General features: G+C 49.6%; 1 protein-coding gene across 2 annotated transcripts in view; it reads left to right on the top strand.

Annotated features, from left to right (window-relative positions):
* PLXNA4 (plexin A4) overlaps positions 1-12115 on the top strand; it is a 685503-nt gene that overhangs the window by 316943 nt on the left and 356445 nt on the right. For both annotated transcript variants that reach the window (XM_074975729.1, XM_074975721.1), the window contains one exon: positions 11599-11730. In XM_074975729.1, the coding sequence (XP_074831830.1) occupies positions 11599-11730 (132 nt within the window). The remainder of the gene's footprint in view (positions 1-11598; positions 11731-12115) is intronic.

Below are 12115 nucleotides of genomic sequence, written 5' to 3'. Positions count from 1 at the left end.
AGGCCATTACCTTGAAAAACGAGCCCTGCCAAGCTTGCCTTGTGTTGTTACATACTAATGATTTGCATTGATTAGCACATGAGTGTCTAATTTATCCATCAGTGGGCGCCATGGGAGTGTGTGTAAACCATGCTCCCAGGAATTATATCATCTGTCAATTGGCTGGTGAATGGTAATGTCATGCACACCTGACACAGTCTCACTCAAACAGGGAGAAAGATGTCCTGCTTCCCTCACTGGCAGCCAGTGTGGTGTTGTGATTAAAATAATAGCCTGGGTCATGTGAGCTAGAGGTTCTTTTCTCACTGGGAATGGCTCCATGGTGTTGTTACTCTCTATATTGTTATAGAAGCCCCAGTCATGGATCCGAATTCCAAGGTGCTAGGTGCTGTTCATATGCAGAACAGAAAGACCATCCTTGCCTCAAGTGCTTATCTTTGTCTAACTTAGATCTAGCCATTGGGACAGGGAGGGTTTTTATGTATCTATATCTCTGTCTCTATATCTATTCATGCAAAGTTCAGGCTCTATGCAGACAGCTTCTGTTACGGATACCTTGGGCTACATGACCTTTCTGCATGCAACACCACCGCATGTAAGACAAACATGACGCTAACATCAGGAGCCCACAGACTGTCTGCTTGTCCTGCAGGGGAAATAGAAACAGGATGTTTGTATTTCCTGATTCCACTTGGTTATCCTAAGTGGCAGCTCCCTTGGCGGCTGTGTCACTCAGGAGACACAGCTCAGACTCAGTCTTGAGACAGGTCTCGCTTTGATCTAATTTTTAGCCCAGCTGGCTGATTTACCCAAGAGGCCAGTGGGTGACTCCTTGTAAGGATTAGAATCCTCAGTTCTGCTCATTGTGGAATTCTCTATGCGTGCTGTTAGGCCCCAGCTGATTGCATGCGGTGGGATTAAAGTGGAAGGCATGTTGTTTATACGGATTAGCAGGGAGTGTTCTAGTGAATCCTTTTCCTTGCAAAGCTACGTTTGATGCATGCAAAATGCCCCAGGAGGCGTTCACCGCCTTGCTCTGATAACGCTTTCTTTGCATTGATCAGAAAGGATATATCTGTGCAGCAAAGTGCAAAATATCTATATTTATACAGAGATATAAATATCAAAGCGTAAAATATCTAGATTTATATAGAGATATAAATAGCAGTCGCTATTTTGAAATAGCTGCTGTTAAAACAGGGAGTAGCACCTATCTCAAAATACGCTGTAACTGTGTCCAATAGCTCTATTTTGAAATAGCCGAGCACTGTTTTGAAATGCATTATGTGTGTAGCTGCACTATTTCGGAATAAGCTATTCTGGAACACATTCTTCTGGAATAGCTTATTCAGGAATAATACTTCTGTGACGACACAGCCGAGGTGTGTTCCTTGCAGGTGAAATGCATAAGCCTGGAATTTCTGTCTCCACAGCTAAGGATTGTACAGCAGGCAACATCATCAGGGTGCCTCTGGGGTGGAGGGGTTGAGGCTATGTTTAGGCTGTGTCTGTATTCCAAAATAATGAATGCAATTTGCACAATGCCAATTGCGTAAATGATCTCACAGAATCCCAGAATCATAGGGCTGGAAGGGACCTCAGGAGCTCATCTAGTCCAGCCCCCTGCTTCAAGCAGGATTCAACCCCTACTAAGTCTCGAAATACCTTATTTCAAACTTGGTGCCGAAGTTCAAAATTAGGGGCTAGCCTGCAAATTCTATTACCCCCTCATGACGAGGGGTAGCAGAACCAGAATGCTGCGCTCGAAATAGCACATGCACTCCTCTGTGTCCCAAAATAGCACACGCAGTCTAAACATCGCCTCAGGGAGCTGTGGCAGAGTTGGTCTTTGGGCACATGTGCACTGTGCAATCTGCATCATGCAGGCGTGTGTTTGCAGAGGCAGTTGCAGGTGCCTATGTGGCCGTGCGAGCCTTTGAAGTGTGGGTGTTTGGCAGTGGGAGAAAAAAGTTTTGGGGCCAGTTCCAGCTGGGGTGAAAGCTCGGTATTCCTACCAGTGGGAGGTGAAAACTTAGGCTGCCAACAAGTTTGCATTGAAGGTTTGGGATCTGTATTAGCTGTGGGGGTTGGTTTTGGTTCTGCCTGGACTGGCTTGCCCACCCTGAGTGTGAGTGGCAGCTGTCAGTGAAGCAGAGTTGTCTGGAATGGCTTTGAAGCCTTTTGGTACGCAAAGCAAAGCGTGGCCAGCTTGCCATACAGCAGTCTGACGAGCGTTGGGTCGTCAGGTGAACCCTGAGCTCAGACCTTTCAGCATCAGTCAGATCAACAGTGTCTCGAAACCTTATCTGGCCAGAGCTAGAAAGGGCAGGTTGGATTCATGGTTGCGGGATACAGTTGAGAACTAAGAGGTCTGGGGTCTGCTCTTAACTCTTTCACTGATTTTTGGAAAGTCACTGCGCCTCGGTGCCTCAGTTTCCCCGTCTAGGAAAAGGGGCTCACAACGCTCCACTAACTTGGAGAGGGAGACTTGTTCCTTCACTTCAGAAGCAGCTGGAAAAGACTTTCAGATTTGTGGACAAAAAGGACTATAAAAATGCAAAGTTTATTATGAATTGATCAGCTGTTAATGGGCATTAGACAAATTAGAGAAGATCATTTGGCCAGTGAGTGTGCGCTGTGGTAAAGGGAAAATGGGGAAAAGATGGTGTGTCTCCAGCCCACTCCCTCTTTGCCAAGATCAATAGAGCTACATCATGTAACCAAAATCAATGGAACAGCAGAAATAGATCATCATAATAACATCCTGCCATTAGATCATATGCCGTCTGCTGTCTCTCAGCCCCCTCCCCATACCAGGAATGGCAGCTAGCGGTGCCAGAGTCCACTGGGAAACATTAGGTTCATAAAACAGGGAGGACCTGATATTGGAAAAGCAATAAGGTATTAGACAGGCCCCTGTGCAGTTGTAACACGGCAGTCGGGCGCCACTTGGTGAGGTCTGAATTAATGTGCCAAGCTCCAAGGCTACGTGGACCTTTTGGAAATGACGCTGTCAGAACCTTACTCCAATAGCGGGGCAATGAGGATATTTCAATAAGAAGTAGAAGATGAGGGGGGAGAACAGCCTAGTGCTTGGAGCAGGAGCAGCCTGGCCACTCTACCGGGCTCTGGGCAAAGGTTTTGAAAGAGAAGAGAGAGGCTTAGCTTTTGGCAGGCTCTACCTGAGGCACGCGAAAGCAGCCCACTTTTCAGAGAGGCTGGCATTGTCAGTATGTCAGTCTCTTTAAGATGTCTCACGTAGGACACCTTGAAATGAAAGGCCCCAGGGGACGGGGAGGGATAGCTCAGTGGTTTGAGCATTGGCCCACTAAGCCCCTAGTTGTGAGCCCAATCCTGGGGCCTTTCAGGGTTCTGGTGCAAATAGGCTTAAAAAAAATGGTTCTTGGCCCTCCCAAGAGGGCAGGAGACTGGACTCCATGACCTCCTGACATCCTTTCCAGCTCTATGAGATGTGTTTCTCCATATATTATGTTAATAAAGATCACTAAATCTTGGCATCTGTCCACAAGTTCTGCCACTAATTCTCTTTGGATGAGATGCCTGACCTCCCTCTGCCACCCTTGCCATGTATGCAGCCTTGCCAGGCGTGCTGTGAAACATAACCCATTCATGACTGTAAAGCACATCGAGAGACCCATGTATGAAATGTGCAGCGGAAGGGCAGGGGCTACTCTGTGGGCATGTCTACACCACAGAATTATTCTGGAATAGCTCATTCCGGAGTTGTTATTCCAAAATAGGGTATTCTGGAATAACGCATCCACACCACAGAGAAGTCCCAACGTAAACCAAACTTATTCTGAAATAGTGTGTCCTCACACAATAGAGCAGTGCTTCCAGGGGCTCTAATCTGAAATACTAAGTCTACACAGCAGGGTTATTTTGGAATAAGCTATTCTGGAATTGTTTATTTCAAAATAGCCCCTGTTCCCTGTCTATACACCCCCTTTTCTGAAATATCCATTTCGGAATAGGCGCTGTTCCTCATGGAATGAGGTTTACAGAATTTGAAATAAGCTGTCCGCTATTTTGAAAGTATTTTGAAATAGCAGTTTTGCTATGTAGATGCCCACAAAGTTATTTCAGAATAGCACCTGTTATTCCAAAATAATTTTGCTGCGTAGACACACCCTGAAGGAGCGGGGATAACAGGGGAGCAAGGCATGCTGGGAGACGGCAGCTAGCTAAGGGCTGCTCTTTCCCACGGTCCTTTTCATTTTTCTTCACTTTTTAAATGCGGCAGTTTCTATTTTTGCCTGTGCAGCCAGGTGGAGGCTGCTTGTACTGATTCCAGTGACCTGCAGGCCACCGGCTTTGAAATACAGCCCCGTAATCCACATTCCAATCACTTAGGCATCCCCCTGGGAAACTGGGCAATTTCACGGCCAGAATCAAGGATTAGTACTACCTGAGTGGAAGCTGCAGGAGAGCTGGCCTGGAAGCGTTTGGGCTGTGGATGGATTTCCTTTAACTTCATCAGCTAACCCCTAAGGAACCGCTGGCTCCGCTGGGAGAAGGTTGAGTGGTGGCATTTTTGGAGGCAACTTTGCTGATCCAGCTATGACTTTTTGCATTCCTCTGCCCTGCTTGTTTTTTTTTAAAACGCTCCTCGTTCAGCCAGCATCTTAGCTTGCTGCCTGTTCAGCCCACGGAGGTGCAATAGCACCGTGGAGCTCCCACCAAATGCCCTGCAGTAAAAAGCTCATCAAGAGGTTAACTGGGTTGCTCAGCGTATTATGGGTTGCAGCCATGCTCCACTCGCCGCTTACTTCCTGTTCAGTGTGGGATTCTTCCCAAGCTGATTGTGCTAAGCAGAATAAAGCAGCAGGTTCCCAGCCTGCAGCACTGTCAGTGAACTCGCAGGGCCTCAGGAGTCGGGTGGAGTTCAAAGTGTGTTACGGAGATGGCTTTAAGACTGAATGGATGAAGTTATGCAGGGAAACTGGCTGTGAGGTCCCAAGCAAAGGGAGTTGGCTTTTGGGGAAGGAGAAGCGGGCAGAACTGAGGGATCAACTGACAAGGATGCTGCCAGGACGAAGTCAGGAGGAAGCTGCAAATCCTCTTTTCTCTTTAAGCCTAACTATGGCGTAAGCAGACACACCTGGGATCAGTCGGCGTGTGTGTGGGGGGAGAGTGGGGTGAAGAGGATCAATGCTCCATGCCTCCCCCATCCTCTCACTCACTCTGGGTTGGGGGCAGTGTTCCCTATAAGCTGAGTGCTTGGACAGCCGCCCAGAAGAAATTCAGGTGCCAGCCAGCTGATTAGCGGAGCATCCACACACTCCTGGGTGCAAATAACAACATTTATTCCGCCCATCGATTGGGAAAAATTAGAGGGAACCCAGGTCGGGGGTAAAAGGGAATGGGATGGGAAGGGAGGTTGATCTCTAAACCCAATCTTGGGTGTTGGATCCAGTTCTCTGCAGGGATCTGAATGGGGCCGATCAGGCCTTGGTTAGTTCCAAGCGAGCTCACATAGTGCTGATGTTGGCACTGGGAGGCCAGTGGCAGAGCTGGACGGAGGCCAGTCTCCTTCAAACACTCTGGGCATCACACCAACACAGAAGCTTCAGCCCTTATGGTGGATGCTTGCCTGGGCAGGAGGCTCAAACCATCAGCACGCAGTCAGGCTGAGGCAGCTAATTTGCAGTGGGGTTCCATCCCCAGAGCAGCTGAGGGTGGCTGACATAAAGCCCCATGCTGAGCAGAAATCTCTTTGTAACTATCATTTTCCAGTTGGAGGAGACCCTGCTTAACTTCCCCTTTAAATACATTCCCTCCATTGGGAACCTCACCCTGGCAGCATTGGGCTGCTGCCTGGAAATCAGGAAATGACACTGCCTCTAAGCTGAAGGTGAAACCAGCCTGGTCAGTGTCATGCTCAGAGCTGAGAGGGAGTGCTACCTGCCAGGGCTGCTGTAGCATGTGGGACTGGTGTAACATCCCTATGAGCTGTCTGGGAGCCTGCTAGCTGTCCTCCCTTTCCTCTGCTGCAGGACCCACGAGAGCCCTGCCAGAGCAGCAGTGGACCTAGGTGGCTAGAACGTGTGTATGGAATGTGTCTTGAACCTCTCTAATCTGAAACTCTCTCATCTGGCAACCTCCATAATCCAGCATGATTTTAGTTAGCCACACAACCACTTATCATGGGTGCTGCCATGTTTCCTGTGGTCCCATAAAGTTTGTTTCCAGCCCCCAGTCCTGGCTCTCAGTGTTCTGTGCTGTTATTTAGCTGTAACTTACCCCTAAATGTCTTCTAAGAACCCAGCAAGCCGTGCAAGTGTCGGTAATGCTGCTAGACAGTATTGACCTTTCATGGTCCGGCAAATTCTCTCATCTGGCACCAGTCAGGTCCCAAGTATTTGTACATGGCTCATAAACACGGTGATTTGGAATCTAGCTGAGCCACCGAGGTTACCTCTTAACCTCAATGTTGCGGAGAGAGCAAGGATGCAACAGCTGCCGTGTTGGCCAACGCAGACTGGATTAGATCAGAGCGTTCTGCAGTTCAAAGTGTAAACTAGGGACAAAGAGCCAGGTTCCCTGGCAGAGAGCTGTAGCAGAGTCACACCCTCTGTGGGCCAAGCAGAGGCAGAGCTGTGCACCCCTGCCATCAGTCAGCTACATTGCCAAACTGCAGAGCCAGGGCAAAGAGGAGCCAAGGTACTCACCTCCCCTCTTACTTGAACTTCATTTCTACTCAAATTCGGGCAGGATCTGGCTTCTGTACCTTCGCCGGTGTGCACAAATGAGTGTGTAGAACAACGCCGATCCTCCCTGCTTGCCTTTACAGCTGCAGGATAGTGACTTTACAGCCGATTAAGTTAGCAATGGCTGTTAAATCACTTTCTTTCTTCTCCCTTAGTATCACTGCGTTCCTGATGCAAGGCCACTGCAATTGTTCACTGGCCCCAGATCTGCAGGGGAAGCTCCTGGGGGTTTCTGGATGGGTTGGTAACTGCCTCTTGCGTCCATCTGCACTTCTTCTGTAATGGGGCTCAGTGTAGGGTGGATGGTAATTGTGTTACCTCTCAGCACCTGTTTGAACCCAGGGCCAGCTAAGCGTGTTGGAAACCAGTGACGGAAGTAGCTGCTTGGTAAGGCTTCCTAATTTGTTTAGCCCAGGTGGTGATCAAGCCAGGGAGCTGTGGGTCAGCTGTGTCAGAAGGATGAAAGCACGGAGGGGGAAGAGATTACTTAGGGTCACACAAGTGAGTGGAACCCAGAGCCAGAGGATGAAGCTGAGCGACAGGTGCAGCGGTGGGGAGAGCTTCCGGCCAGTGACATTGGCTGAGCTGAGAGAGCCTCCTAAGGGAGGAGGTGGAAGGTTCTATCAGTTGGGGCATTTGGACAGAGCCCCAAGGAGTGCATCGTAGGGATGAGTCCTGCCCTGGGCGCAGGCAGGACTTGCCAGCATAACAGCTCCTTCCTGGGGGATAACAGGGAGTCTGCTCTTTGGAACGCTCTTGGCCTGTTATGGGGTTTGGTCATTTCCGAGCCACTCACGGTGCCCAAGGTTTTAGGACTGGGGCTGGGAAGTTTCTCCCCTTGGGGCAGGCAGCCTAGATCCCCATATTTTTCCTGCCCACAGTCCTTCTGGTGTTCTCCATCACACCCAAACCCGCCAATCACCTTGCCCTTACCCCGCTCTGAGGAAGGCAACACCTGGGATCCAGGGGATGCTGTGCCTTTATTTGTGCACAGGGGTTTCCCTCCCGAGCACCAGCAAAGAAATCAGTCCACATGTCCTGCCTCTGGCAAAGGGGCCTCTGCAAGGGAATGGTTTGCAAGGGCAAGTTAAAGGAGCCAGTTGAGTCAGATGCCTGCTGCGAATGGGAGAGAGAGTCATTCACCGAGACCAGGGTTTCTAAAACGTGGCCACAGCAACCTCCTGGATGGAAGTGCTGGACGTCTGGGCAGGGCCGTTGGAGACGTGGGGTGGGGGGTCGGGCATGCAACAGGCATGGCAACAAAGGAACCTGAGACTCTGCAGGTGGCTGATGAGTTCCTGACCACCTACCCCTGGGCAGCAGGGCTCAGGTTTGGAAGAACTGGCGGCTGCACTCTGAGGCCAGAAAAACGCGTGTTGTGAGAACACACCCCTGGGCAATAATAAAAGGAGAAGATGATCCTAAGTGCAGGCACTAGTGATCTGACCTCCTCCTCTGTGTTACTGAGTGAGTCTGTCACCACATCTGTCAAGGCAACCTCGTGGCCACCTATTCTTGCATTTCCTCCGGTCTCCTCAGTGGCTAGCGCCTACTCTCTCATTCACCCGGAAGCCTGAGTGTGATCTGCTGGGTGGAGCACAGGGCTGGGGCCCAGGACTATAGGCACTCCTGGCTCCTATGCCCCACTGACTTGCTCTGTGATCTTGGGAAAGACCTTTAACCATTCTGTGCCTCTGTTTCTGCCTCTGTCAAAAAGAGCTAAGAATTCTTTGCTGCCTGGCCTGGGGGCGTGTGAGGAGTGTGGTCTGTTTGTATGGCCTTACCACCTCCATTCTCTGTTCATGTCCTCTTACTCCTGACTCCTCCGTGCATCAGCGTCTCCTCCTTGGGCCTCTAAGGTGCAGCAGTGCTGTGCTCCATCCCCACCTAATCTAGCCAATGATTCAGGGTAGATCTACACTACCCAGTAGAACGACCCGGTCAGGGTCGATCTTCCAGGGTTCGATTTCGCACACCTAGTGGGGACGCACAAAATTGAACTATCGGGTCAACAGTCGAGCCCTGTACTCAATCTCGTGAGGAGTATGGGAGGCTGAGGGAAGAGTTTCTCCCCTCGACCTCCCTCAGTGAGGACGGCCAGATAAGTCAATCCTAGATATGTCGATTCCAGCTACGCAATTGCTGTAGCTCACGTTGCGTCTCTACGATCGACTTGAAGGTCTAGCGTAGATCTGGCCTCAGTGACTGATTTTCCGGGCTGACGGACTGAGTTAAAAGAAACACGCTCACAGACTGTGTAAGGGAAACTGGCTGGTTTCTCAGTATTGTCAAGAACCAGGCTTCTGTTTTTTTTTTCCTGGAGGTGAGAGGACCAAGCAGACAAAGGGGAGAGAAGACCTATTCTGTGCTCAGCTGAGAGGGAACGTGGGAATAGAAAGGTGACTGACCTGGATCCTTAAATTCTGGTAGCCCTAGGCCTGTTTTAGTCAGCAGGAAATTGAGATCATGCTTGCAGAGCTCCACACAGTTGTTCGTTCATCTGCTGTCCTAGTCACAATGAGCTTTGCCTTCCCTCCTTCCAGGCAGAGCCCATTACTCCTCCTGAGTCATCATGCAGGGGAGAAACAGTGGATGTGGCTTTCAGGTTTGCCAGCTCTTTGATGGTGTGGCTGACGAAAGGTCCCATAGGTTACCATTCCTGGAGAATGGAAGGTTCGGTGACATCAAACAGGAGGAAATTCAAAACATAAAAGGAAATGTTTTTTCACACAATGAGGAATTGGACTGTGGAACTCACTGCCACAGGATAACAAACATAAACTGATAATAATCAAAGGCCTGGACATGTATTTGTACAGCAAGACTAAGAAGAAGAGGGGTGGGCAATAATTTTCGCAGAGGGGCCACTCCACGAATGTGGTACTGGTTGTGGGCTACTCTGGGTGGGTCCTCAGGCAGAAGGGTTGGAGTGGGAGGCTACAGAGAGAGACAAAGAGTGTGCATTAAAGAGAAACACTTTCTGTGTGCAAGACAGACTTTGTGACACAGACTGAGCGTGTGCTGCAGTGTGTGCGTGGCAGTGATTCCGTGTGTGTGGCACAGACTGTGTGTGTGTGATAGGCACAGAGAATGTGTGCTGGCTGCCGCTGGGTACGTTTCTGAGAGAAGCCCCTTATGTCCCTTTAATGTAAATCTGTTGTTTTCTTCATCCCCTGCTCTGTACTCTTCAGTCACTTTTCAAACTTACCAGTCCTACAAACTCCACTAGAGTTCTTTCCTTCCCAGGCATCATCATCACGAACAAAGGGTTTGCAAGACTTGCCCTCAGGGAGTCCAGTCCAACGCCCTGTGTTTGTCCAGGGGAAAATAATAAGCTGCTGATGAAACCTAGGAGTATAGGTCACCCTCCACTGCTCTTCTGGGCCTGCAGAGCAAACATCGTGATGTGACTGTAGCCCACAACTCTGACACTGAACACACACACACACACACATACACACACACCAGGTTGAAGAAGAAGCTAGTATTATTTCAAGGTCTTGAAATCCAGCACCACACATCCAGCCTCATCCATCTGCATCCTGAGAGAGACTAGGTCCTGCATTCCAATTTGGGGTTCCCACATCCCCCCTGACAAAATTGTCCCCTTGTAATTCTGGGCTGGGATGTGGTCTCATTGTGTTAGGCCTCTAGTGTCACTATGTCTGTGTTCAGCCTTTTTTACACAGTGGTACTTCAGTGTCCATTGCTGATGCTGTGGTACTGGGCCCAGAGCCCCGAGGTAGCAAGCAAGCAGAACAAACCCATCCACATTTAGTGTGTCCTGGAGCTAACGCTTGTGCCTGAAAGCTCATGATCTGTGCAATTCCAGCTGCTCTCCAGTTTGGATAGACATTTACTGGGTTTGGGTGGGTCTGGCCACTGTTGTGGGCGTGCCATGACTGTGACCCTGTGGTGCAGGAGTACGTCTGTGGGGAAGGGCGTGTATGGGGGGAGCAGTGGTCAGTGTTGCCTGTAAGCTGAGCACTTGTATAGCTGCCTAGGAGATATGCAGGTGCTGCCCAGCTGATTAGCAGAGTGCCCACAGTGGCTCACAACTAACAGCATGCTTTTCTATTGGGGTGCATGTCTGCAATGCCTTAGTGCACTTAACAAAATTTATTTTGTACATGGATGGAAAAAATAGAGGGAACCCTGGTCATGGTCATTGTTTGTGCATATTCGAAGAATGTTGTGGTCTGTGCGAGTGTGTTTTCTAGATGAGTTTCTAAGCAGGGGTGGGCTTGTGTCTGGACCTCAGTCACAGGGAGTGATTGGAAATGACAGCCCTGTGGTATTCAAAGGTCTTATCTCAGTGCCCTGGTCACCAGTGGGAACTATGTCATAGGGATGGAGTCAGTTGGAACCCCGTCGATGTATTTCGTGTGCAGTACTCTCATTTTGGGGCCCATCTCGTGTGTAAGGACGGAGGGCACATCTGTTACATGTGTGGACAGACTATACCATGAGACCCAATGTTGGCAATTTCCTGTAGTGCCACTTGAAGGGTCTCCAGTTCACTTGGAGATGTTCTACCTCTAACCCAGTAGGAAACTTACAAGAGTTTCTCCGCTCCTCTAGGAATGCGCCACAGCTGGGAACATCATGTGGTGTGAAATGTACCCAGGACCATTGTTACGTAAATTATCCATCCCTCCAGGATGTTCATACACCCTAGACAAGGGTTGGCTCCTATTATTAGCCTTCGGTTCAGAATGCAAGGAACAAGACTAGCAACGTTTGGGCTCTGGTGGCAGGTGTCCCTGGAGTGATCTACTCTTTCCTCCCCCACAGACTGGCTTGCAAACCCTGTGCCCAGAAGGGAAGATGCTCATGTTCTCTCTCCCCATTTGTCCTTGCTCTACAGATCCGTGTAGATGGGCCCACCAACAGTGCCCTGGAATATGAGATCGTGCAAGTGGTGGACACCGGCCCCATATTACGGGATATGGCCTTTTCAGTGGATCACGAGCACCTGTACATCATGTCTGAGAAGCAGGTAAGTCTCCCAGGTTATTTGCGATACTTTGAAAGCCTTTACTCAGTGGTTCGCCGACTGGCATCTGGATGTCTGAAGCACCGAGTGCAGCCACTAAAGAGATGCTACAGCTTCAGGGAGCATCTTGTGAAATGGTGGGCTTAGAAATGATTGAATTAATATTTATTGTGGGTGGGCATTGAACGTGCAGGTGTAGTGCTGAATGATACTACCAGATATGTTCTTTTGGCTCCAACCACTCCAGAGGGCCTGTGAGGGAAATCTCACGACCTGCCATGCCTGCGGGAAAAGTTTAGGCTGAAGTTTATGGTATGATGTTAGTTAAAGTACTAATAAAGCCAGACATCAGGTAGGGGACAGTCTGGCATCCAGGGTGGGGACTCCT

Source organism: Carettochelys insculpta, chromosome 1, assembly GCF_033958435.1.
Source record: "Carettochelys insculpta isolate YL-2023 chromosome 1, ASM3395843v1, whole genome shotgun sequence".
NCBI lineage: Eukaryota > Metazoa > Chordata > Testudines > Carettochelyidae > Carettochelys > Carettochelys insculpta.
The sequence above is the reverse complement of the archived record's forward strand: the minus strand, read 5'-3'. Positions and strand labels throughout refer to the sequence as shown.